The following is a 27,784-nucleotide window of genomic DNA, read 5'->3' as shown; positions in this document are numbered from 1 at the left end:
ATGGATAATAGATTCCGGTATCACGGACCACATGACTCCCAATTCTCAAATTTTCCACACTTAAAACCCTAGCTCTAGTAACAGAAAAATTATAGTAGTCAATGGATCTTTAGTTACTATTGTCAGTTTTGGAAATGTTCACCTTACCCCTAGCCTTATCCTTAAAAACGTCCTCCATGTACCAAAACTGTCTACCAACCTTGTTTTCGTTCAAAAATAACTACTGAAATTCAGTGTCATGCTAATTTCCCCCTTCTTATTGTGTTTTCCTAGATTAGGAGAATATAGTGGCCTTTACTACCTTGAATCCACAAAGAAAAATAATTTGCCTTTGTCCTTTCACGGTTCTTCCAATAAAGATAACATTTAGTTGTATCACAAACGTATTGGGCATCCCTCTTTTAGAATTTTAAAGGTCACGTTTCCTATTTTTTTCAAGAATTGGATGTTTCTGAATTCAGTGTGATGTTTGCGAATTGACAAAATATTCCCATTTACCCTTTCCTATTAGCAATAGAAGAAGTTCTACTCCCTTTCATTTAATTCATAGTGGCATATGGGGTCCTTCCAATGTTCTAAAATTCAAAGGCGCTAGTCGGACGCTAGATCATCTCCTATGTCGCCTAGGTAGGGACTAGGCACCGCTAGACGGATTCCACGGTATCAATATAAATTACATAATAAATCACATACTATAACTTCAACACAATAACAACAAATTTAAAATGAGTTCAAATTTACACAACCAATAAAAATATCACATATCTATTCTACTTCTTCTCCATAATTTTCAACAATTTGTTCTTCATTGGACACAAACTCAATATTATCATTGTGATTCTCTTCTTCTTCAGATGCAAAATCATCTTCATTAAGTTCTTTCACTTTAGAGCTTCTTCGGGATGTAGATTTTCATCAGCTCCATTTGCTCCATCAACCATTTGTCATGTGATCCCGGAACCTAATTCAACTTCATCATCTTCCCCACTATCCACAATCCAACATTGTGCATTTGAAGCATCTTTTGCAAGGACATCGACATTCCTTTCTTTTTCTCTTTTTTGTTTGTTCAATAATCTAACATTAAATTAGACAAATATTAAGTTGTTCAATCGGTTAACATCCAACCTATTTCTTTTCTTTGTATGAATCTTAAAAGAAAAAAAAAATAAAGTAGATATTATAATTAGTAACATGAATATAAACTTTAAAAATTAATACTTTACTTTAATTAATGACTTATAAGTATAAAGTTTACTCCTTCAAATGCACTCCAATTTCTTTCATGCCCAGATGAACTTGTAGTTAATGAAAATATTCTCAATGGACTCTTAGTAAGTTGGGTGTGTGAGCGTCGTATGTACTCCACCATGCACATAGATCACATGTATCATTATTTTTTCCACATGCTTTTGCTGCCAATGCTTTTCCAAATAATCCAGTCTTATCTTTGTATTTTGTAAATTCCTTATTAATAATTGTATCTTGTAGCTCTAACTCATTTGCATACAAAATTTTCATGTATTCAAAAATCCCCATTGTGACCTTCTCAAAGAGCAATAGAACTATTTTTATAGTAAAAATAGGGATTCAACAAAAAGGCAATGGTATGCAATAATATATCAAGTCTATCCTTCATTTGTGACTTAGAATTCAACTCCACGTTGTTCAGGGCCACCTTGATATATTTCTTAGCTTAAAGAAGCTCCCTATATAGAAACCCCATGAATGAATTTCTATCTCCATCTACCAATCTACCAATCGAAGAACTCTTACCAAAGGAGCAAATATTTTCAAATAAAGTGAACCCATTCCAAAAACTCATGCTCATCACAGTAGAGTAAGCCAATTTCCCTTTGTTTGTTTTTGACCATTTATATTTCTCTTACATATCATTTGTAAACATGACCCTTAAACTAGATTTTTTTTTTCAATCAAACTTTGCAATGTGAGGAAATTTAATGCAAACTTGGTAACTCCTAGCCGGACTATATCTCTCTTCTTCGTGAAACTTCTCATTAATGACAAAGTCTTATGGTGAGCATAAATGAAAATAGTAAAAGACTTGACTTGCTCAATAACCTTTTATATCGTGGAAGCTTGCCAATACTTTCAAACATGAGATTAACAATGTGAGTTGCACATGGACTCCAAAAGATCCCAGGTCGCTTTTCTCTTATCAATTTAGCTGTAGTCATATTGTTTGTGGCATTGTCTGTTACAATCAAAATAATATTATGAGCTTCTACTTGTTCAACACACTTGTCAACATACTCAAAAATAAGTTTAGCTGTATATGTCTCGTCTTAAAACTCCTTAGACTCTAAAAATATAGTACCCTCCTTGCAATTAACACACAAATTTAAGATGCTTCTTTTTCTATCATTCTATGCATCATGATTGAGCACCCATTCTTTGCCCATTCTTCTTCATGTTTCTTCAGCAGCTGCTTTATTCTTTCAACTTCAGGTTTCAATAATAGCTCCCTAAGTTGATATTGAGTTGGAGGCTTGAATCCGGGTCTAAATTGACCTATTGCCTCCATTAGTTGTTTGAAGCTATCATTATCAACAACATTGAATAAGATTCCATTTTTATAAACTCATCTCTTAATATATTGTTGAACTTGTCGAGTTCTTTCTTTGAAAAGAGTCTCCTTTATATTTTTTTACGAAACACTTTACTCCCACTTGAACCTATATTTCAGGAGCAATTGTTGATGCATATCTATCCATAGAGGCAAGTGGAAGAAGTTTTTTAATTTCATTTATCCCTTCAATTTCAAGACCTTTTTCATCTAGAAAAATAGTCACCTCTGCAGTACAACTTTTTCTTCCAATATTTTATTCTTTTTTTTGTTCCTCCATTCTAAAATAGTTTGTTTGCACTTATTTTTATTTTCTTGAGATGCTTTTCGACAACTAGATACATTTTTAGGTATATTTCCTATGTGCTCCTTGATCCTATACACTCCCCCACATCATTTTTTCAAACAACTTGCATTTAATTTTGTTGCGGTCCTTAGGATCAATCAACATCTCAAACTCTCATCCGATGTCATTTGACTTTCTTCTAAGAATCCCGGATTCGGGTCATAACCGGAAAATTGATTTAAGAATAAATTTAGGAACTTTAGAATCATTAACAAATCTAAGAAAAAATTATATATAAAATAATCAAGATATAATTATATATAAAATATTTAGATTTTTAGGATCCGAACATGTTGCATAACTCCATGCAATATGCTTTCGAGTTGATGAAATTGTTGTATTGACATGATTAAGACTTAAGCCCATTGAAATCAATAAATAAAAAAATATACAGCAATAAAATAAATTATCAAAATATAAATCTGATTTATATGAATTAATAAAATTTATTAGAATTTTTTAATTTTAAATATAAAATTATTAGAATATAAATTAATTAATAATATATATTAGAATTTTTAAAATTTTAAATATAAAATTATGAATATAAACCTAATTTATATGAATTAATAAAATTTATTATATATTTTTTTAATTTTAAATATAAAATTATCAATTTAAATGAATTAATAATATTTATTAGAATTTTTAAATTTAAAATATAAAATTATTAGAATATAAATAAATTAATAAAATTTATAAAAAGATTTTAATTTTAAATATATTTTTAATATAAATTCTTGGGATAATTTAATTAGGGTTTATAAAAGTCTATTCGAATTACTTCATTTAAGTGAGGAGTTGTTTGAATTAAATAAATTAATTAGGGTTTATTTAATTCAATGGGTTTTTATTTAATTCAATGGGTGTTTATTTAACTCCAAGCCCATCAGGAGGCCTAAACCAATTCCTCCTCTAGGTCCCTGTTGTAGCCTCTATATAAAGTCTCGCATCCACCCATCCATAACTTGGTTTGGTTTAACTTGATTTTGGTTTGGTTTTCTCCATCTTCCTAGGGCCGGCGGTAAGGTTATAGAAAGGGAGATTTTTTCTAAATTGCATTTTGTTATTTTTCTCTCTTTGTAACCGACGGCAAATGTTATAAAAGGAGTAGGTGGTGCCCCCTAAAACCTAATTTTCCACAATCCTCTTCCCTCCTTGTGGTCGGCGCCCCTCTTCCCTTGCTAGGGTCGGCGGCACATAATTCCCATAAGCCTCCTCCACCTTCCTAAGGGTCAGCGCCCCCCTCATCTCTCCTTCCTTAGGGCCGACACCCCTTCCTTGCTATGGGCCGACAGCTCTTGCTTATCCTCCTTGGTGGGTGGCGGCTTGGAGAAGAGGAAGAAGATCAGAAGGTGCCCCATTCTAGAACCTTCTTTTGTAACCGGCGGTTTGGAAGAGAAGAGAAGAAGGGTGATTTTGTCTTGGTAGATCATCGCCCATACAACGTCCAAGAAGAGGAGAGGAATACGACAGAAGATTAAGAGGTCTTTAGATACGAAGAAAGGTATAACTAGTTATTTAATTCCGCTGCGTAATTAGTTAGTTTTCTTTGTATCGATTTTGAATACCAACACAAGAGGCTAGCGATCTTGTACTTCGATTAAGGTGTGCTTTGATCATTCAAGAACTTGCTTGATTGATCAAACACATGTTTGATCGAACATGCGGGTTGCTAGGAAAAGTTCTGTTCTTATACAATTTTTTTTTTTATAGAGAAATTGAAACAGAACGGAATTCCTACACCTTCACTCTACCCTATATCTCACTATGTTTCTCTTAAACATCCATCACCAGCCCTTAAAAGATTCATTGTGAATCTAAATACCATGATTATTCCCAATATTGTTTTTGAGGCATTGTCAAAAAAAAGGGAATAAAGAGATGCAATGAGGGAGGAAATGGATGCATTAGAAAAGAATAAGACATGGGAGGTTGTTGAGAAGCCAAAAGGGGAAGAACATTGTTGATTATATGTGGTTTTTCACACTAAAATACAAAGTAGACAGATCTCTTGAGAAATATAAAGCTAGGTTGGTGGTAAAAGGTTATACTTAGACTTTGGAGGTAGATTATCAAGAGACCTTTGCTCAAGTTGCAAAAACGAATACTGTCCGAGTTCTACTATCTTTGGCTGCACACTTGAATTTGCAACTCCTACAGTGTTATGTGAAGAATGCATTTCTCTATAGAGATTCAGATGAAGAAATTTATATGAACCTCTCACTAAGATTTGCAAGTGATACTAGTAACAGAGTATGTAAATTGAGGAAAACTCTTTATGGTCTAAAACAATCTCCTAGAGCATGGTTTAGAAGATTTGCAAAAGTCATAAAGTCTGGGTATAACCAAAGCCAAGGGGACCATACTCTCTTCGTTAAGCACTCAATTGTAGGGAAGGTGACAACTCTTCTAGTCTATGTAGATGATATCATTGTAACTAAAAATGATGTAAAGAAAAAACATGATCTAAAGCAGAAATTGATAAAGGATTTGAAATAAAAGAACTAAGCAAACTGAAGTGCTTCCTTGGTATTGAAGTAGCATACTTTACCAACAGAAGTATGTGACTGATCTGTTAGCTGAAACAGGGAAGATTGGGTCTAAGCCGATTTCTAGTCCAATGGATCTAAATCACAAGACAGTAGAAGCTAAGGAAGAACCAACGGTCGACAAAAGGATGCAACAGAGATTGGTTAGTAGGCTCATATACCTTGCTCACCCTCGTCAGCATATGCCATGAGTGTAATCAGCCAATTCATGCATGATCCAAGAGAATCTCACCTTCAAGCTGCTTACCGAGTATTACATTACTTGAAAGGCACTTTGGGAAAGGAATTTTGTTCAAGAGAAATGAGACGCTAGCTTTAGAAACTTACACATATGCAAACTATGCAAGTTCTCTAGTGGATAGAAGCTTAACTATTATATTTTCCTTGGTGGTAATATGGTGACATGGAGGAGTAAAAAGCAAAATGTGATAGCAAGATGATCTGCAGAATTAGAATTTAGGGTTATTGCTCAATGATTATGTAAACTACTCTGGTTGAAAATTATTCTGGATGATTTGAAAATCAAATGGGAATGCTCCACGAAACTCTATTGTGACAATAAGCCAACTATTAATATTACTCATAATCCTATCCAACATGATAGGACTAAGCATATTGAAATTAATAGACATTTCATATGGAGGAAGGATTAGTCTGTATGTCATATGTCCCTTCAGAATTACAATTAGCTGATGTGCTAACAAATTGATTGAACAGTTCTAGATTTCATGATCTAATAGTCAAGCTGAGAATGGAAAATATCTATTCCTCAGCTTGAGGGGGAGTGTAGAACAACTGTAAACTTATAAAATATAAATAACAGAAATAAATAGCTATTCACAGAAATAAACCGTTGTGAGAAAAAAATCTCTTAAATTAAGGGGTTTAATTAGAAAGATATCTTTAGGAATAATTAGTTTCCTATTCTCTCTTTTTATTTCTTATTTTATCTATTGTAATTTTATATATGATACTGGGTATTTGCATTCTGAAATAAGAGGAATTTCCACATTAATTCTTTCCACAGTGTGTTCTTAGTTACTTATTATTATAGTATCACCAAGTGAGGTACCTCATGGCAAGTAGTGAAATTATATCCTGAGGCATGGCAATTGGAACAAATATATCTTGACAATGATATGGATAGGTCCACATAATGCATACAACATTTTCTTTTGGCCAAAACAATACCATGCCGTTATCATAGAGGTTCAAGGAAAATCATTGATGGAACTGAAATCAAGTCCCTGGAAACACAAGCATTGATCAAAAGATTGCAATCTAGAATAGTAAATAGCAAGAGATATAAAGCTAGCAACTATGCATTTTCCTACTTTTACATGCACAACTTACAAAAATGTCAGAGATCTTAGTTAAAGATTCTAAAATGATGTTGAAATAAATTAAAAATTACCAGGTCAGTCAAAAATGACTGTTTGTTGAGACCTTCCAAAGCACTGAATGCAGATTCAAGCACTCGAGATAGGTATGCTACAACTCTGAAGATAACCAATAGTCACATTAGTAGTCATATTTTAACTGCTACCGCAAACTCCATCTAACATTAACTTATATGCACCTTATGCAAGCATTTGTTGGTCTATGATCAGGAGCATTTCCATCATCAGGTGTCCGATAGTCTGTAGTTTTCTGCTCTGAAGATAGTAATCGCTCAACCTGTAAACAGGGCATCATGATTTAATAAAATCCAGACGTCAGTAAATACATGGAAATTAAGAATTCATAGGTTCCTGAGTGAAGAAAAATAATGAACAAAGAAAGATGAAGATATGATTGCTTATTTGAACATTAAAATCCAAATAAATCGAGACTTGCAAGGGCTGTCACACAATGTAAGATGACAACATATATATGGCTACATGTGTGCTTGTAAAATCATGAAATAATCATGGCTAAGAAAAATTCTAAGTTACAAAAAGTACCATTTTAAGTTGAAACTACAAAACTACCTAGGTTTGCCGCTTGATGCAACAAGTACATACTTTTTATTCGACATAGAAATAAAAATGGCCTGGAAAATAATTATTGCATAGCCTAGATGTTATTCTAGTAATGCTCTAAATGGCAGCCGAGGCGGGAGGCGAGCATCAACCGCATCGCCTTTGCCTTAGGCGGTGTTTTAGGCGGTCAAAGATGAGACGAGGCAAGGCAGTAGGTGACGTAGTCAAAGTCAACAAAATTTTAAAAACCCTAGATATATTAATACACTCTCTCCCTTCCAAAACATAAATAATTGTACCAACCCACCAAGTCACCCATAGCCCACCTCCTTCCACATGGAACCATCCCACCACCACAGCGCTATCGCATTGCCGCTGTCGCCGTCGCCTGCTGTCGCCGCCAACACACTAGGTTAGCTTTTATATATTTCTAGTAACTTCTAGTTCTAGTTTTGATCTTTTATTTAATTATTGAAGATCAATGATGGAAAATAAGAAACAACCGGATGTGGAATTGAAACAAACGTCTAGTGATATTGTTTGGGATTATGGGGTGTTATATTGCAAAGAAAAAAAAGATTGGATCACATTCAAATTGTGTAAGAGACTTATTAAGGGAAGAGTTTATCAGATAAAGCATCATATTGCGGGTATTATAGGATAAGTTAAAGCATGTCCTAAAGCATCCGACGAAGACACAAAAAAAAAAGAGTAAGAGCTTATCTTGAAAATAGCAAGAATAAGCGAGAAGGGTGGAAAAACTAAAAGTAGAGATAACAGAAGTAAATATAGGTGTTGATGTCAATGATGATGATTGTCAAGTGAAGGGAGATTCTTCTAAAAAGAAGTCAAAGCACCTTGGGCCTATTGGTAAGTGGACATCCACAATCGCTTGTTGCCATGTTGGATTGAAACTTCAAATTTTAAACTTAGGCTTTTGGTAAAAGTAATGATATTACTTTTTTAGTATTAATATGACGACAAATCTTTATTAATTATCTTGTTAGTTGCATTCATATATTTATTTGTGCCTTATATAAATTGTATTGTATGAAGTTAATTTATAAATAAACGTCATTTAATTACATATTATATAAAGAATGACTATTTATAATATTATGTATAAAAATAGTAAAAAAAATCAACTGCCTAGGCAGCCGAGACCGTCCCGCCACATCCTACCGCCATTTACAACACTGTATTCTAGAAGTTTCGATGTTTTTCAAAGACTCTGTCACTTTGATGACCTCTCACACAAATTCTGTTCCAAGACAAGATCATAATTGTTGGGGATCAATCTGCAGAACCCAATGATCCAAGAAATGTCTACTTAAAACATGAATCTTAATGAACTACTAGAATATAACTTATATACTTCAAAAGTTAAGGTGAGATATATTTGGCAATACTAGATTAAGACTCAATAGGAGTTTATAATGAACCGATATGAGCCAATCACGTGCATCCTCAAGACATACAAACCTCTGAGCCAATAATCACTAATCCGAACGAGAATAGTTGAAATTCCATATTTATCTACTACATGATCTTTTTCAACCATCCATCTCTGTTTAAAGTGATCTTCAGTCATGAAAGATATAGCTTTACATCTACTATTTCTATTGTCTGCTCATTGATACGGTCCCGAGTATAGGATCGAGTCACAGGTCGAGATCCGGATCTGTACTTGGTCATGCAACACGTAAGGGGGGAAGGGAGGAGGAAAAGACTCGTCCTAGACAGAGTCCAAATCACTCAAGGGGGAAGACCCATCCTAGACAAAGTCCTAATTGCTCAATTTTTCTCTTCCCCTTTATTAATAATGACACTCTTTATATAATGAGTCAAACATGACAAGATTAGGAAAGACCAACCATAAAGGAAAATAAGGGATCAAAAATAGGAAAGCTAATTAGGCCATTATTTGTTTTCTACTATAGCAGTAGTTAAATTAGGTCATTATTTATTTTCTACTAATTAGGCAATAGCTAATTTATTTCTAATAGCTAATTAGGTAGTAATTAATTTGCTTCCAACTATAACGATGTTCAACAAAGGCGTCCACCTCGGCATCCACATCATCACTCCCCTCCTCGATACTGAGCTTGTCCTCAAGCTCGAAAGCGGGGTATAACGCCACTAATAGCATGAAGGAAAATTTCTGAATTCACTCCCCCCTCTTCCTCACCTTCCCTGTTATCATCAGACACTTCAATCCAAAATAGGCGTTTACACTTGTGACCCGTGGAGTAGGATTCATCACAATTAAAACAAAGGCCCTTGGCTCTCCGTTCTGCCATCTCGACGCGAGTCAGACGCTTGAAAAATGAAACTGGAATCTCCTTGCTGATGTCTGGGTCCTGGTCTTCGCCAAAGGAGGGCCTCCACTGCTGGTGTTGAGCTTGGTTGTGGTCCCGCCCCAATTCGTGCACAGTAGCCCCCCACCTTGATGGAAGCACTGCTTCCGTTCTAGTGCCCTGGCCATATTCATTGCAATGCCTAGGTTTTCAAGCTTCTGTAGTTCGATGTCGATACGGAGATCTTTGACTAGCCCTGCAGTGAATAAGTCAACTTGTTGTTGTGGTCGGAGGTCCGAGGTCCGAGCGAGGTGAGATTGAAATTGGCGCTGGTAGTCTTCTACAGAGCCTGTCTGCTTTAGATTTTCTAGCTCTCCCAAAGGGTTGTTGCTTAAGGGCGGGCCAAAGCGGGATATGACAGTGGTCTTTGAACTACTTCCAAGTCATCTCTGGCTCTTCTTGCTCTACCTGATCAAACCAAAGTTGGGCTTCCCCTACCAAGTGGAAGGCAGCAAAGCCAACCTTGTCAGCCTCTGTGGCCCTTTGGTTGGTAAAGAATTTTTCGCATCTTTTAACCCAGCTCAGCGGATCCCCTTCTCCATAATAGGTGAGGAACTCCATCTTTGAGTATCGCGGAGCCATGGTGTCGCTAGTTGGCAGTTTAGGTCTGACCTCTGAGCCTCTAGAAGGGCCATACTCTGTGCTGGTAGGGTTGTCTGCAGTGTGCAAAGGTCGTCATCTAGCATCTTGAACTGTACGGGAAATCTCGGCAATGTGCTCCTCTAGTCCTTGCCGGCGAGAAGTGATCTGCTCCATGAAAACTTGTTGTTGTGACATCAATCTTTCCATGAAGACCTCGAGTTTAGATGTGATAGGATCCGTGTCACCCATGGCCGGCTCTGATACCAAGTTGATATGGTCCCGAGTATAGGATCGAGTCACAGGTCGAGATCCGGATCCGTACTTGGTCATACAACACGTAAGGGGGGAAGGGAGAAGGAAAAAACTCGTCCTATACAGAGTCCAAATCACTCAAGGGGGAAGACTCGTCCTAGACAGAGTCCTAATTGCTCAATTTTTCTCTCTCCCTTTATTAATAATGACACTCTTTATATAAGGAGTCAAACATGACAAGATTAGGAAAGACCAACCATAAAGGAAAACAAGGGATCAAAAATAGAAAAGCTAATTAGGCCACTATTTGTTTTCTACTATAGCAGTAGTTAAATTAGGCCATTATTTATTTTCTACTAATTAAGCAATAGCTAATTTATTTCTAATAGCTAATTAAGTAGTAATTAATTTGCTTCCAACTATAGCAATGTTCAACAAAGGCGTCCACATCACTCATCTTCTACTATTTCTCTCTAATCTCCTAGCACTCCTTGCCCTATTAAGTTTGGGGAAAGAGAATAGTCCATTGACTTCTTAAGATATCTATTAAATATGAACTCATAATAAAACCCTAATCCTAGAACTATCAATGTTGACCTAAACCAATAACTCTAATACTCTCAACACTACCCCTCAAGCTAACACTCCCTCAAATTGGAGCATAGATTAATTTATATCAAGCTTTTTATATGAATTACAAAAATGTAAACTGAGACATGATTATAATGAAACTAAAGTATACTCCACATAGGGGATATAAAACTTAGGAGTTTAGGAAGCACAGACAATGATCTCTTCCACTATGCCTTTGACTTTAGACCAACACATTGATAAAGGGAAAATATAAAGAGAGATCTCAGGAAATAATCTCTCGAGTGAGCTTCCACTGGAGTGGCACATACAACAGCACATAATAAACTGAGAGAAAAGGAAAAACCACAAGGGTCCTAAAGAGAAGATGAATAGCATAGAACAACCCTGTGTTAGAAGTTGCAAATTAAGAACAAAGCATTTTCTCTATTCAGATTTTCACTATAGATAGAAAGAACATCTTAACCCTTTCCTAGAAGTAGCAAACTAAGAACACGACATTTTCTTTATTCAAGTATTTAGTAGCTCAAATGATGCAAATGTAGCACACAAATGAAATCAAACTGATCTTCGAACTATGAGAGAAATTAAGATGGAAGAAGAAGCATAAAGGCAAGGGGACAGAGAAATGGAAAGGATGATCTGAGAGAAAAGTAATCAAATTTGAAAAGAATATTGTGATTGAATGAATAAGAAAAAGGACTTATGGTCTAAATCTCATAGATCAGAAAGAGATAAGGGAATGTGAGATAAAGAAGACTCTCTAGAAAGGGGAGACATATATCCAATAAAATTAGGTCAAGAATGCAAGAGGAAACTGGTTCACCAGCAATGCAAGGATATGAGATATAGGTCCGCTGAGGAAGATTGAGGTCACAAGTGCAGAATGCAGAGAAGGGCTCGTGTTCAGAGGAATGGTGCAGATATTGCAGGTAGGATGCAATTCTTCTAGTGAGAGGAGCAGCGGTTGGAGAGTTTTGCTACCAAGATTACAATGAATGAGGACAAAAATATTCTGCTCAACCAGTGAAATTATATTTTTAAAGGATGTTTGATTCCCATGGCAGCATAGGCTTGTTTGGATGCAATCTGGTGGTAGTTGAAGGAGATGATGGCATTGACAGAGGCTTGTCCAGGACAAAAGTAAGGGAGTGAACAGACTAGTAGACAAGAAGAGAAGTTTTGCTCAAGAGGGTATCTGGGCAGACAACCCAGACCAGATCCAGGCTGGAGAAGATACCCTGCTGTCAACACCTAGGAGGGCTGAGAACACTGGAGAAGACTACAAAAGTGGCAGTGGCTAGAACTCACATGATAGAGATGGTGTTCATACGCAATGTGCAGAAAGAGGTAGCAAGCATGCGAGGTGTACATCTTGGCAAGGAAAACAAAAGGTGTTGCAAGGAGGTGTCTCACTGGTGGAGCAGTATGGTCTCCCTCACATACAAGAGAGGATGTCAGTGAATGTCAGTGACAGTCACACTGTTTGGTTTCCCTCATGTGATGGAGAAGAAATCAAAGATAGTCATGCTTGAGGAGAGAGAAGTAGGGTTTATGTGCGATCTCAATCGCATGTAGGAGAAGATGCCAATGGTGGTTTCGCATGGCTTTTGTTGACATAGGGAGGAGAAGAAAGAAGGATGAGAGTCGACATGCTATAGACGACAACCTCAGGCCCTTGAGGAACATCTTTTGCCAAAACCTAACTTCAGCATTGTGTATTATTGAAGTGACGACAAAAGAAGTGAAGGGAGGTCGAGATTGGGAAAAGGAAGAAAATTCAAAATAGGACTAAAAAACTTGAATACTTAAAGAGAAAGTGAGCCATTTCCTTTGTACACTTGGAGAGAGAGACAGATAGAAATTGATGCAAAAATCTAAATTATCATTATTCAAAATTCCATTCCAATCATGTTGTTAACCTATTTCTTCTCCCATGAGTCCTCTTCCAATGTCTTCTTTAGGTAGAGCAATCGAGGACTTTGTATCGAAGTCCTCAAATATTGATTAGGAACCCTTTGGCTACAACCTTTATTTGGGTCATAGAGGAGTGTCAATGAAGAGCAAGGTAGCCTCGTTGTGCATGGGTGGAGATCATCTACCCACTAAGCAATGGATGGCTTCATGATGCACCACCGCTAGAGCTCGGTAATGGAGGCAAAGAGTGTTGATCAACATTGTGTCAAGTATATAAGGTGGAGGCAGAAATGTCAGAGAGAATTGGGAAAAAGATCGGAAGGTGGTAATGTGATTGATCAAAGGATGACAACGAAGTGAGAAAGGCACTGAAGCTAAGGCAAAAGTCAAGGGAGGCAATCGGTGTTGGTAAGGCATTGTAGGACAAGCCAATCATTTGATGCACTCAAAAAAATGTAACCCTATCATACTAGTAATCATTGTAGTTTTTTCAATTTAATGAGGATATTTGGGACCTTTCTCATAATACCTATTACCAACCCTATTATACTACTAATGTTTATGATTTTATCAACTTAACAAGGATATATTGGATTTTTCTTATAATACCTAATGGATCCACCACTTCCATCAATTTGGGGTGAATTTGATCATGTAGCCTTCATGGATTATAGATGCTTCCTCTGTACTTGTTTTGGTTGATGTACATAGTGGAAGTTGTTGTTTGTAGGCTCTCTTCCCTCCCTCCTTCCAAAGGCAGTGTTTTGTTCCCTCCAAGTACACACAATTTAAAAAGGTGGTTATGGAACCGTGTACGTATGGGGAAAGAGGATAATATATAAACTTCTTTAAGATATTTGTTGCATGGGTATATATAGGACTAACAACAAAAGCCTAAACCTAGACTAGTCCCAGTAACTTTATACTCTTAACATACCTTTAAATCCTAATGGGTTCAAAACATAGCCTATTAATCCTAGTTTATTTACATTATCTAACTAAAATTTCCTGTTCTTTGAGCAAGAATAAGTAAACTTCAAGTCCATGGGAGAAGAACATAAAACAAGTTTGGAGACATTTATTTAGAAATATCACTGTAGGACATAAATTCCAGCTTCCCATCATACAATCATCGTGCTCATCAACTAAAACTCCATTTCACCTTAGTCAATGAAGCCTTAATAATTCATCAACGAACAATTTGCACTATGAGCCATTTCCCTAAATCATCCACAGATTTTTATTGCAAAATGCATACTTAATGCATGAGAATCACCCCTTAGTAAACAAAGAAATGATGTAGATTCAGCAATCATCATCCTAGTCCCAACTATTAAGGGACAGCTAAGAGGATCCTATCCTTCATTGAAGTCTAGGGTAACCTATATCACTAATAATATTCAAATATTTTTTCATTTTAAATTACATTAAAATTTTCTTCACCAGAGATATAGTGGCATAACTGCAGGACAAGCAACTAGTAAATCACCCTGACCTCCACAAATCAGAGTTAGCTATGATCCAGATACATAACAGATAAGCAGTCCACAAATACTGACCTCAGCCATGACAGTTTCAATACACTGTTGAAGACCTTTTTGAGCAGAACCCTCTACTCTGGAGACAGCTGTACCCATCTCTTCAAGACATGCAGCATGGGCATCAGGAGCTAAAAGCCGAGAAAGTTTATTTGAGAAATACTGAGAAAAATAGTAATAATCAGCATAAAGCTTCCATTCCTAGTGTCATATGCAGATAAAGTAAATTTTAGTGGTTTACTTGTTGAAGTATTGCAACACTGCTAGCACACCGCTGCACAGCAATCATGAAAGATCTAAAGCTACTCTCACCTGCAGCAGCAGCAGCTTCAGCCTGAGAATTTTCACAGCAAGCTACTTACTAAATATAAGAGCATCACCATGTGTAACAAGGTAATGGAGAACACCTAGCATGAGAAAAAATATTTAAGGAGAATAAACATACAGCAGAAGCAGCTGCTGCAGCCACCCTTCTGCTGACGCTTGCTCCAATAACAAATCTATCTCTTAAAGCTGCAGCCTCGTTTAAACTTTCTCTAGCATGCTCGAGTCCATCAGTTAAATATCGGCTCACCTATTAAGAACTCATCATTAGCAAAGACAGAATATCAAGATCACCTATTAAGAATTCATCATTTAAGAGAGACAGATATCAATGGATAAGAGAGTAGCAAACATTGCTATTGCTCCCTAACTTACTTGTTCCAGTAAGCAACCAAAGACTGATCTCACATTACTTGCAAGAGTAACTGGCTGCAAAAAATAAAAAATAAAAATTTGTCAGTTAGCTTAGTGAATGCAGCAAGGGAAGATGATCTCACAAGAGGAGAAATGTCACAAATCGAAGAATTATTCATCACATGGGATCCAAATACCTTTTATAAACCACGATAAAGACCAAATCTCCTCAATACAAAGCCTATAAAAATCATAGCTAGCTCTTAAAAATTTAAAACAACTCTTAAAAATTAAACAAACTGCAAAAAAATTAAAACCCAAAAATTTTAAAGGAAATCCTAAATTTGCCCCAAATTTCAAACTGAATCACTTAGCCAGTAAAGCAAAGATATTAAAGAAAATAACATGAAATATACCCAGGAAGCAAAGATGCAAAGAATATAAAACAAAATACACCAACAAAACATTAGCATTCACATAGAGAAACATTCAAAGCGGTTGTCATATGCTGAAAACATTGATCATCAAAATCTAAAAGATGTAAAAACTGGTCAACAAATTCTTGCCATTAAGTAGTTGAATACAAAAATGAATGACTGCAGAGAATGATTATGATGCTTCAAATTTAAGCTAATCAATCACTCAATCCGAATTAGACTAAAGCTTCAGTATCAAAAGATAATTGATTCATGGTGTAATAGCCATTAAACAAGTACCATCATATTGTGGTCATAATTAGTCACTGGCGAGTAGAAGCATATAAAATGAAGCCTGCATGGAAAGAATTTGGAAGAAACTTTGCTCCGATGCAACTATGTTTCAGACTTATATTGCATAACTTCAATAATATTTAAAAGGGTTGCCAACAATCCTATCCTCCTAGACACAAAGAAGTTACCTAAATATGGAAAGAATTTAGATGGAGCTTGAGATTAGATAGGTTGAAGAGACTAAGTGTTTGATGCAAAAAAAATCATTTGTTTGCAACTGAATCTCATATGATTGCCATAGATATCAATTGGAACAAATTGTAAGATGAAAAAAATAGGGGAAAGAAAGAAGGTTCTCATCATATAGGTAACTGATCATCAGGGAAGGAATATAAGATGAGAATGAGCTGCATGATTTTGTATGTGTTAGGATCCACATGAGTACAAGCTTATGGCAATCATATCCAATTGATCTTTTACATAAAACCAACAGATAATCAAATGGCAAACGAATTAGTAAGAGCCTAAATGATTTGATTGAGCTTAAAGTAGACCTATATGGTATAAGGTTTCATTGTATTTGATTTGGATCCGATTGGGATACTAGTGATCGAAGGAAGTGATAATGTGATTAATCATGATTCAATTATGTTGTTAATATCTATTGTTAGATTAGATGGTGTTGAGGTGTGCAGGTGAGTAGAGATGACAATGGATCAATTTGGTCAATGATGACTGAACCAATTTTACAAGAAATCATTGTTGAAATGATGCATCATATTTAGACACATTAAAGATTTATGCTACATTATTTTTCTACCATGTCCTTCATATGACCTCCAAATGATTATTCATGAGTTGATATTTGCAGTTCTCAAAATTTTATATTATTCCTGGGGGTATGTATCTGAAAAGATCATACAGGAGTATAAGTGCAAAGAATAATTTCAATGCAAAGTTTGATGCAAATTCATAGAAGAGTCTCAATAATAGTTAAAAAAAATAAACTTCACAGCACCATTTGTGTAAATGCCACAGGATATGTATAAATAATTTTATTACAAAAGTCAACATTCTCAGGTTGATTAATACTGTTTTTCTAAAGCTCATTAACTACGAGCATTCATGTAGTTTTAGTTATTTTTCAATCAGTGTTTAAATTAACAAAGTCACAGACTGGCACTAACCTGCGAAGAGAACAAAGTACATCTAGTAATGGCTTCCTCGTTCCACCGTACAAATTCTGCTACTATAGTAACAGATATCTGTTGGATTGGAGGACTTGCTGCTGTTTTTGACCTTGAGATAGTCCCAGTTGATTCAGATTGTTGCTGGGCTTCAGCACGTAACTCCTCCATCTGTGGTACAAGATAGATAGCATTTACATACTGACTTCCAACAAGAATCCTTACATTCTTTGTAGCAGAGTAATGACTATTTTAAAGCACAGGTAATATAAAACCTTTGATTGATATAGTTGTTTGAGGGATGCCTGTTCATACTCTGGATACTCATCTTTGTGTGAAAGAAACAGTGATTCCATAAGACCTGGGACAGAAAGAACACAGTTGTTGAACAGGGTAATTTACTAAGAAACATATAGGAAATAGACAATATTGAATTTTTGCATTTCATGTTGTTTTGAACATGTTTGCATGGATAGAATAATAAAAACAACATATGGAAAAAAAACAATAATGCACATGGCATGCCCCAAGACGTAAGCATATGGTTGGACCAGGTTGTCCTAGTTGGCATAATGTCAAGTACCCTCGGGGCTACGGTGCAGCGGTTAAGGCACTCCAACGGTTAACCAAGCATCTAAGGTTTGATTTTGAGCTTTCTCTAGTGCGATGACTAGCCTAAGAACATTGGTGATGGCCACCGCGAGCGCTTCCCGATTTACCCTAGGTGGCTAGTGGAAAACTTTCGTGGGATCAGGCCAGTCACCTCTAGTATTAATTGGTTCGAAGAGCTAGATACCTGAATTACCCAAAAAGAAAAAATTGGACGACACACATCAACATGCCATGATTAGGCAATCTCATATAGTAAGCACAAAAGAAAAGGTCCAGCGACCATAATAATCTCTCTTGTCTTCTACTTTTATAGGTAAAATAATTAGATTTATTAGAAGGTTCAAATTTTGATTTCAGTGATGCTTTCAGCATTTACAGAATGGTATCAGATGGTTATTGACTAGTCCCATCCCCTCTTATACCCTGACAATGGTAAGTTCAAGTTTTGATATTATCTTGTGACATGTTTGATGCTTATTGAATCTTTTGCAACAACTATTCAATAATGTATAAATTTAAAATCTATATTTTAATTATTATTGTGCATACTTAAATAGTCTTAATTAAAATTTTATTACAGTGACATCAAGTCTAAAATCTTGCATTCATAATGGTGAAGAAGATTGATCTTCAATTTCAAATTTATTGCAGGGCATCAAATCCAAGATCTTGCATTTGTAATGGTCATGAAGATCCATTTTCAGTTTTGACATCTTAGATATATTTTGATGATTTTAAGAATTGATTATGTTACATTTATTTGAAAACTTGGAATTATTTAAGGATTAATATAATTTTTATATTTTGAGAATATGTAGAAGTCTAAATTTTATTGTAATAGTAAAAGGATAAGGAGAGATGAGTGATATACTGAGTGAGTGAGTGTGTGTGTGTGTGTGTGGAAGTCTAAATTTTAGTGTAATAGTAAAAGGATAAGGAGAGATGACTGATATACTGAGTGAGTGAGTGTGTGTTGAGAATAATTATTATCCTCTTTCGCTGATGATGATCTCACTTTCGAAAGAGTCTCTTAGTGGAGTGTACATGTAGCTCCATAGCGAGACTAGTCACAGACTACAGGTTTCAATTTCAAATTTATTACAGGGCATCAAATCCAAGATCTTGCATTTGTAATGGTCATGAAGATCCATTTTCGGTGTGTGTGTGTGCGTGCATTTGTAATGGTCATGAAGATCCATTTCCAGTGTGTGTGTGATCCTCTTTCGCTGATGATGATCTCACTTTCAAAAGAGTCTCTTAGTGGAGTGTACATGTAGCTCCATAGCGAGACTAGTCACAGGCTACAGGTTTCTTTCCTATCGGATTGGAGCGGCTGAGAATGTTATGTCAGAAGGACCAACAACAATGAAGGAGTGTGTGTGTGTGTTTTGAGAATAATTATTATCCTCTTTCACTGATGATGATCTCACTTTCGAAAGAGTCTCTTAGTGGCAGTGTACATGTAGCTCCATAGTGAGACTAGTCATAGGCGTTTCTTTCCTATCGGATTAGGGGCGGCTGAGAATGTTATGTTAGAAGGACCAACGATGATGGAGTGTGTGTGTGTGTGTGTTGAGAATAATTATTACCCTCTTTCGCTGATGATGATCTCACTTTCGAAAGAGTCTCTTAGTGGTAGTGTACATGTAGCTCCATAGCGAGACTAGTCACAGACTACAGGTTTCTTTCCTATCGGATTGGGGGCAGCTGAGAATGTTATATCAAAAGGACCAACGACGATGAAGGAGTAGGAGTTGAACAGAATCGAATGATTACAAGATAAATAATGAGACAAAGCCAAGAGAAGAGGGGAGTTGGACAATTAGAGCAAAAGGTGATTACACTCATCCCAAGTGCCCTATCCACTGCCGACCCCACAACATGTGGAAGGGAGGCAAATCACGAAGGACCTTTTTGGCCTACCAGCCTCCAAGGTGAGAGGGTCGCCAGAGGGAGTTAGACAATGAATGAAGAGCACAGGGAAGATATTGATTATGATTAAGATGGAATGGAAAGAGATGTTGAGAGTTTGTCTGAGGCACTACGCATAACGAGTGGTTCATTCGAAGAGTTCATTTAATCCTTATAACTATTAGCTTATGAAAGGTTGGAGAACAACTCCTTGCTTGAAAGGAAAGGACTGTGACCTTTAATGGACAAGTATAAGCCGGACCATAAAAAGGATAAAGGCTTGCCATCAGAAATCGTGAGATCCTAGCTTATATAACAATTCCCAATCTCTATTGACATCAAAGAATTAGAACACAAACAAAATCTTTTAAATACAAAATTATCTTATTTAAAAAAATTGTATTTCAAATATTTTTTTTTTTAAAATAAATAATTATTAAGTTAAATTGTTTATTAAGTTAAATTAAACTAATATTTTAAAAATTAGGATAGGGTAAATGTCAAATTAGGATCAAGTAGGTTTAAATTAGATTTAATTTGAATTTTTTTTTGAACAATTTAAAATTAAACCAAATTTATATATACAATAATTTAATTCATTCATAGTTATATATTTTATAAGTTTAGAATTTATATATATTTTTTCTATTTTTCCTAATAATTCGTCTCCTACATCCTTAAAGATGTTTTTTTAGTCTCTATTAACTAGGAAGGAGGGGGAAAAATTAATGGATTTATGAAAAAAATTAATAAGTTGATGGGAAGGAAGAAAAAAAATTAACAAAGGGGAGAGGAGGGAAAGGAATTAGGAAAGAAAAAAACAACGTTATTGGTCGGCCTCGTGAAGGTCATAATGAGGTCACAACAACCTCGCAACCTCATGGAGGCCTTTGCGAAGTTGCTATTGCCTCGCAACTCCGAGCCTGGTGTTAGTGCCGAAACATGGTTTCAGTGTTAGTCGACAAGCATAATGGCAAATTCCGCCTTGCTGGCAAGCACAAATAGGCATTTGATTCCATGCATAGAACTTATAACATGAAAACATCCCTATTAATCTTGTATCAGTAGTAGCATCCATTAATACTAGAAGAGTGTTTGCAATGAATAGGAGCATTCATTCTTGTAATATTCCTGCTCTAACTCTTCGTTACCAAATATTAAGTATTGCTTGGGGCATCTAGTATTTAAATTAATGAATTCACATTCCATTAATATATCATGGTTGACAATTTAGAGTTAGACTACACAACTACAGCCTTCATTGTAAAAATTGAGAACTTAACTAGGAATTGTGAGAGGTTAGTGGGATCTAGAACCAAATAGTAGAATCTAAAGCATAGAATAGTAAGATCCTATAGTTTAAAAAAGATATATATATATATATATATATATATATATATATATATATATATATAGGCAATTTATTATTAATCATATGCATTAAATTTCAAAATATTTAAAACGCTGCATCATATTATAATATTATAGGGAAAAAAATAAAATTATCCATTTAAGTAATATGTAGATGAAATAGAACCATATATTTTTAAGTAGCAAGCGGTAACTTTTATAAGATGGATGAAAATAACAATTCAAAAGATCCTTCTACTTGAAAACTAAAAAAGGTTGACACAAGTTTTCTGCAACTGTGTGATATCTGAAAAATAGCCTCTTCTTAGCGAATTAAAAAAGGTTTACATATAATCACAAGTTTTCTGCAACAGTGTGATATCTGAAAAATAAACTCTTTTCAGCAAATGCGAAACTTCAAGTAATGTATATTTCTTCATTGTGAATGCATATTTAAATTAACCAAGATTCTCAGGACAGAGATCCTACTTAATTAACAGCTAACTTTCCCCTTATCTCTATCAGCATGGGTGGTACTTTGCTCATCTCATCTCTATTCTGATTTTGATTGGCATGATGAACACTTGATTTTGTTTGCATCGACCAAAATGGGATGGTATCTAAAACCTTGTCTATGACTACTAATATTTAAAGAGAATAACCTACAATTGGCAATTCATAAAGAATAGTGCGCCCTCATTCATCTAGCATGACTAGTGAAAGTGGAAGCCACCGACTTGGGAAGAGTATCAAGATATGAAATCAGTATATACCTTGAGCATCCAAATCACCACAGCCAACAGATTGCAACTCTTTAGCAAGTCCTTCTGTATTCTCATATGACACTGAGAATATTCTAAGATACTGTGGATTTGATTCAAACAGGAGAAGCCAATAATATCAGACATTAAAATTTTTCATTCATCTAAAACCTAACTGAAGAAGATGATGATATATCTATCAGCACATTTTACCTGAAGAAGACCTCCTTGATTGACAGGAGGTAAGTTCATGAGCGATGGCTTTTCCAGTAGCCTATCAAGAATTGCACTTACCCTTTGCTCTATAACTCTCTGAAACACATTAGGCAAATAGACATGCTTTAGTTCTCACAGAAGTCCAAAATTACATGTTCTTTTTCAATTTGACGAGGAATCACTAACTTCATTGGCATACCTGCACAAGAATTGACATGACATCGTTTGGTGATGGAAAAACAGCCATTATGGTTGATGCCTCTTTTCTCACAGTGTCTGCAAAGTACATAGAAAACCATCATAATATTATCAATCAAATAACTAGTAACAATTGGAGAAAGTCAATTGCAACCTGTAATCTCTTTGTATAGTGTGGAAAGGCCATGCGCAATGTTACTGGTACCAGCTTGTAAACCCTGATCGCCAAGAACTAAATTGATATCTGTGCTCATAACTTCAACATCAATAAACATCGGTCTTGATGCTACATAATGTTGCATAGCACTAGTTCCCCTGTTAAACTGAAGATGGAAAGGAGTGATTCATTAAAGGAAAGTCATCTCAGCAAATAGAGATACACTTCAAAACAAGCAACAACTTCAATACCAAAGTGATATATGTTAAACCAGAAAATATGCAATGTATACACATAATGACAAGACATATAAAAAACATTCTAAATTAGGTATTTTAAAAATAAGAAAGCATAGAAAACCAAATGAATAAGTATGCTATGAAGACATATACAGATGCAAGATATAAGAACAACAAAAAATATGGTAAATAGAATCAAATGGTTAATTATGTGGAATATAAAATTTCAATTATACAGAAAAAAAGAGGGGAAAAAGAGACAAATAGCATCCAATCATTACATTAATCAAGTGTTCAATTTCCCTGGAGGATATGTAGAATTTTTGCTTAGAAAAACTGGGAATCATGAAAACTGTTTTTATCATAAATTTATCAGCTAGAAATATATATATAAAGGATGAAACTCTAAGATAACAAGAAGATCAGAACAAAAACACATTAAACTTGCCCTTTTGGGGAAAAAAATTATTAAAAAGAGATGGCTCCACTGGATTTCTGAAAATTTGAATCGAGAAACAAACGTATTTATCCTCGAGGAAATTGCACTAAATTCATGCAGAACAACTTTTTCCAAGGGGGCATAACAACCCCAAGATATCACTCAGCCTCTTGTATTCAAGAATGCTTAAGAGGCCTTCACTTAACAATGTGAAACTAAAGGGTGAGTTTCATTCACTTCTTCTCACTTACTACACCCTTTAACATGTTATTTAACATGATCCATTGAACCTAACATCACTAGAGGTGAGAGGTTGGCTCTGGTACCATGTTAAAATTCAAAAGGAAGCTCAATCCTATCAATTATGCATGTGTTGTATCCATAAATCTATTCCAAACATTTATTTGAGTTCGAAGTTCAAACCTCAGGAAGCAATCACCTACTACTACAAATTGGTCTGTCCAAACTTTAGTCCCTTTAAGATGGCTCAAATCAAATTAATTTAAAGATGAAAAGAGGACAACAGTCTCCCAGTAAGACTAAACTAAAAGCAAGATACACAGCAATCAATCCATTGTTCACATGATTTTACTATATTAAGGCTCAAACATGGTCCAACTAGTATAACAACGCAGAAATGAAGAGTTTAATACATTAAAATGTTTGTTTGTGGATTTCTAGATTACTTGTCTTGATTCTCAAAGACCAAAGTCAATTCTCATCAGATTGATATAGTCAATTCATTTCACATTCAAAACCATACAGACATAACAGAAAACAACATTGTTTCTTTGTTGAGTTAGAACAGCGCTAGGTTCGCCACATTAATGCAAGCACAGCTAAGTACCTGGGCTAAGATTTTAGCGCACTCTGCCATTGTAGACAATTCCCTCCGCTGTGATGCTGCATCAAACCGTGATAACAATCTATTCTCCAATTCTACAATAGCAAAGAGGGTCCCAAAAGAATAATATAGGATGTGGAAATAAAATTAACAATATATCATGAAGAAACATAAGAAACTAATGTGCTTCCAAACACACCATTACAATAGTCTTGAAGATTTGCGACTGCAACTTCAAGACCTCTGCTAGCATTTGCAGCACCAACTGCTGATGGCATATTAATTCCATGTGTTCCAACATCCTCTTCAGCAAATGATCCTATTGAAAACAATGTATCATGATAAGATGATGAATAATCTATACCTAAATCCAGGTGATTAATCAAGCCAATTACAAATCTGCAGGGAACCAATTCTTGTCACATAACAAATGTTAATTATATGCCAAAGCTGTCCATCTTGGACATTCAGGAATCTAGGAGTTTACTTTATCTTAAATGTTGCATTATCTATAGATGATATGCCATGAGGAAGAAATGAAACAATGGAAGCAACACAAGCAGTTTGCTGCTAACTAACTTGAATGTTTATAACACATTGCCACAAAAAGCCTATATTATTCAGTCACCAGGTTGGAAATTGATATCTTGTGTATATGTTACTATTGTAGTTCAAGCGCTCTTGTGATTTTGTTGTCATTTATTCTTTGAAATTAACCTTCATATTAGTTTCAAGTTCTAAACAAAATACAGTTATATTTCCCCAGCATCATATATAAAAAGGGATAGAGAATCATGACCACCATTGGTCGCTCAATGCCAGTGACGTCTCCAACTCAGATGTCAATAAATAATACATTCTGAAGCATCAACTGTTCTAACTACGCCCCTATTTTTTCTGAAAGGCACCACCTCAATACCCAAGGCATCAGATAAACATTATCATGTCAAAATTGGTCGCAAATAGGTACACTCCTTTTACTTCATTCAAACAAACAAAATTAGGTATTTGTCAGAAATTTGTTTACCTACAAATCATTATATTAATCCTAGTGCTTCAAGTAGTCTCAATAAGAAAGAACCCCCTATCATATTACCTATAAAATTATTAGAGTCCGTTATCTTTTATCTTTTATCTTCCCTTGTGAATCCATCCTTATTACTAAAAAGGTCGCTTTAGAAGTAATTCATACTTTCAAAGTACTTTTCAGCCACCACAACCACATAAATAGGTTTTTAATATGACTTTTCCCTAATTAGGGATGACAATTTCCTCCGAAGCCGACAGGATCTAATATCCGACCCGAATGGAGAAAGGCGGGTCTAGTAAAATCCTATCCATACTCGACCAGAATACCCAATTATTTAATATGATGTTAATTCTAAAATGCTTTTGTTGAAAAATGGTAGTTGGATGGAATGAAAAAAAAATTATTAGTATAGAGGATAGTGGATCCTCATATGGGTATGAGGATGGATATTCGATCCCCGATAGGTATGGGGATGGGGATGACAATTAAAAATCCAATGAGGATGAATATAATAAATAGGGAGGTGGACAGAAGATATAGAATCTGACCCAAACCCAACCCACTACCATCCCTATCCCTAATCAATAATTTTATTAGATAAATTATATAAGAGGCTTTGATAAGACTCGAGCACAATGGAAATTATTAAGTCATCCACCCATTTCAAACAAGGGATTATTGGTCATCCAAAGTCTAAAAACTGTGTTCATTCAGAAGACTACTAGGACCATTATCCATCACAATTCAGATATATCATTTAAACAAAAACAGAATAACAAATTAACAAGCATTTGACAAACATTGTCTTTAAAAACATGCCCCTAATAATGCCTAGGTCCCAACACATCAGACCAATTAAAAATATACCACACTTCAAGCATTAATTATGAACACCACGCTTCTCTGAACCAGTATTATAGATCTTAATCAACATCATCATCATCAAGCTTATTTGCCCCAACTACCATATGCCAAGCTATATCATCAGTGATAAGTGTAGAATAGAAAAATCCACAATTTTGTATAAGTTCAGTTAAATTCCAAAATAAAAATAATGGGCATTCCAGTATTAACTGAGCATTAACTTGTCAAATTTAATATTGCACAAGTTTGCAAGGAAAGTGAAAGGATGGAGATAAGTTAGACAAAAAAAATGACCATCTTACTCAGTTTTTGTGCAATTGAAGCAGCCTCAGCAACACGACTATCGTCGGAAAACAAAGGTGAAAGTTCCATGAGGTCACCAGGGCTGCTGTTGAACTCCATCAAGTACTGAAAAAGTTTTTAGGATAAATAACACAGGGTTATTAATCAGCAAAATAAGGAAAGAGCGGGAAATTGGCAAAAAAACACTCAATTTCTTGGTTACCCTGATAAGTTCAATGGTTTGACTAGCAGTTTTTCTTTGAGAATCTGCACTCTATCAATCAAACAATATAATCAGAAATATTAATAAACTAGAAAGCAAGATCACTGACTCAATGCACATGCAAGATGCATGTTTTAGGACTTGAACGTTTGTTGGAACAACAGAATATGCAATAGAAGGAACATTTTTCACATTAATCAATCAGCACAAACACTTACCTGCAAATGGTCACCAATTTTAGCAGCAGTCTGCCCCACACTGGAAATTCTAGAGTCTAGCCTCTGAAAGCTCTGATGTAGGCCATCTACACCTTTTTCCAGCTGAAATAATAAAGAAAAAGGGGTAAAAGTCAGTTTGTCTACAATTCTTGATGAATACTTTGGAAGATAAAATATTACCAAAGGAAAAAAAAGATAGGTAGGTTTTATCTCTGATTTAAGACTTAAATAGTGGCAGTTAATCTATCAAGCGTGTACACAAATTAGATCGAGATGCCCCAAATGATATTTAGGTGTAGAAGGATTCAAAATAAGTCTAGAATACAGAAATTCAGATGGAAAAAAGAAAAATAGACAGTTCAAAATAGGACATTAAAAGCAGTACCCATCACACAGATATTTTATCTAGAATGCCTGTTTACAAAGACCAAGAATTAGCACCAAAGACAGGAGAAAGAGTTTGTCCCACAGATACAGTAGTTAATACTTATCAAATCGAATGAGGTATAAATAAGACAATCCAGAAGACCTTGATGAATTCTGAATTATTTGAATGCATTTGATAAATTGCAATATATATAGAAGACCAAGGTGACTCAAAATCAATTTGAATTGACAATAAAAATTATGCATCTTCCCAAATAACTGGTTAAAAAGTATCAGAAAAAGAAGGAAGTCTGGCAAAATGAATACATATTCATTGATTTAGAAAAAGCTATGACAGAATCCCGAGGAAAATTATATTAAGGTTTCTAGAAAAAAAGATGTTATTGTGGCGTATATTAAAATAATTAAGGATATGTACGAGGATGTAATAACAAGAGTGAAGACTCTAGTAGATTAACTAAAGACCATCTCTAAGCCTATATCTTTTTACACAAATTATAGATGAACTCATTAACACATCCAAGACGCATTGCCATGGTGCATTTTATTTGCAAATAATATTGTCTGGGTTAATGAGACACGTGAAGGAGTATATGCTAAACTTAAATCTCAACAGGAACACTCAAAAGTAAAAAAGTTTAAGGTTTAATCGAGAAAAATAAAATATATGGAATTTAAATTTAGTAATAGTAGTAAATGTAGTAAGGCAATTGTAAAGATAGGAGATGACAAGTTACAGATCTTTAAGTATTTATCTTTGTTTTTGAAAAAAGATTGAGGGATTGATAGAAATGT

General features: G+C 35.1%; 1 protein-coding gene across 5 annotated transcripts in view; it reads right to left on the bottom strand.

Annotated features, from left to right (window-relative positions):
* The window catches only part of LOC122006888 (exocyst complex component 5-like), a 45,577-nt gene that overhangs the window by 5,659 nt on the left and 12,134 nt on the right, over nucleotides 1-27,784 (bottom strand). For 2 of the 5 annotated variants that reach the window (XR_006118788.1, XR_006118789.1), the window contains exons 4-22: nucleotides 26,603-26,704; nucleotides 26,385-26,435; nucleotides 26,182-26,287; nucleotides 24,185-24,304; nucleotides 23,989-24,080; nucleotides 22,461-22,629; nucleotides 22,308-22,384; nucleotides 22,106-22,204; nucleotides 21,905-21,995; nucleotides 17,534-17,619; nucleotides 17,259-17,429; nucleotides 15,383-15,436; nucleotides 15,129-15,257; nucleotides 14,925-15,017; nucleotides 14,705-14,845; nucleotides 7,065-7,162; nucleotides 6,900-6,984; nucleotides 5,647-5,724; nucleotides 5,483-5,562 (exon numbers count right to left, since the gene is read on the bottom strand). Coding sequence is in view for 1 of the 5 variants with exons in the window: in XM_042562571.1 (XP_042418505.1) it covers nucleotides 6,900-6,984; nucleotides 7,065-7,162; nucleotides 14,705-14,845; nucleotides 14,925-15,017; nucleotides 15,129-15,257; nucleotides 15,383-15,436; nucleotides 17,259-17,429; nucleotides 17,534-17,619; nucleotides 21,905-21,995; nucleotides 22,106-22,204; nucleotides 22,308-22,384; nucleotides 22,461-22,629; nucleotides 23,989-24,080; nucleotides 24,185-24,304; nucleotides 26,182-26,287; nucleotides 26,385-26,435; nucleotides 26,603-26,704 (1,764 nt within the window). In the remaining 4 variants the exon portion in view is untranslated. Of the gene's footprint in view, nucleotides 1-5,482; nucleotides 5,563-5,646; nucleotides 5,725-5,812; nucleotides 5,927-6,899; nucleotides 6,985-7,064; nucleotides 7,163-14,704; nucleotides 14,846-14,924; nucleotides 15,018-15,128; nucleotides 15,258-15,382; nucleotides 15,437-17,258; nucleotides 17,430-17,533; nucleotides 17,620-21,904; nucleotides 21,996-22,105; nucleotides 22,205-22,307; nucleotides 22,385-22,460; nucleotides 22,630-23,988; nucleotides 24,081-24,184; nucleotides 24,305-26,181; nucleotides 26,288-26,384; nucleotides 26,436-26,602; nucleotides 26,705-27,784 lie in introns of all 5 variants that reach the window. The other 3 variants (XR_006118786.1, XM_042562571.1, XR_006118787.1) reach the window with 2 other exon arrangements.

Source organism: Zingiber officinale, chromosome 7B (assembly GCF_018446385.1).
Source record: "Zingiber officinale cultivar Zhangliang chromosome 7B, Zo_v1.1, whole genome shotgun sequence".
Taxonomy (NCBI): Eukaryota; Viridiplantae; Streptophyta; class Magnoliopsida; order Zingiberales; family Zingiberaceae; genus Zingiber; species Zingiber officinale.
The sequence above is the reverse complement of the archived record's forward strand: the minus strand, read 5'-3'. Positions and strand labels throughout refer to the sequence as shown.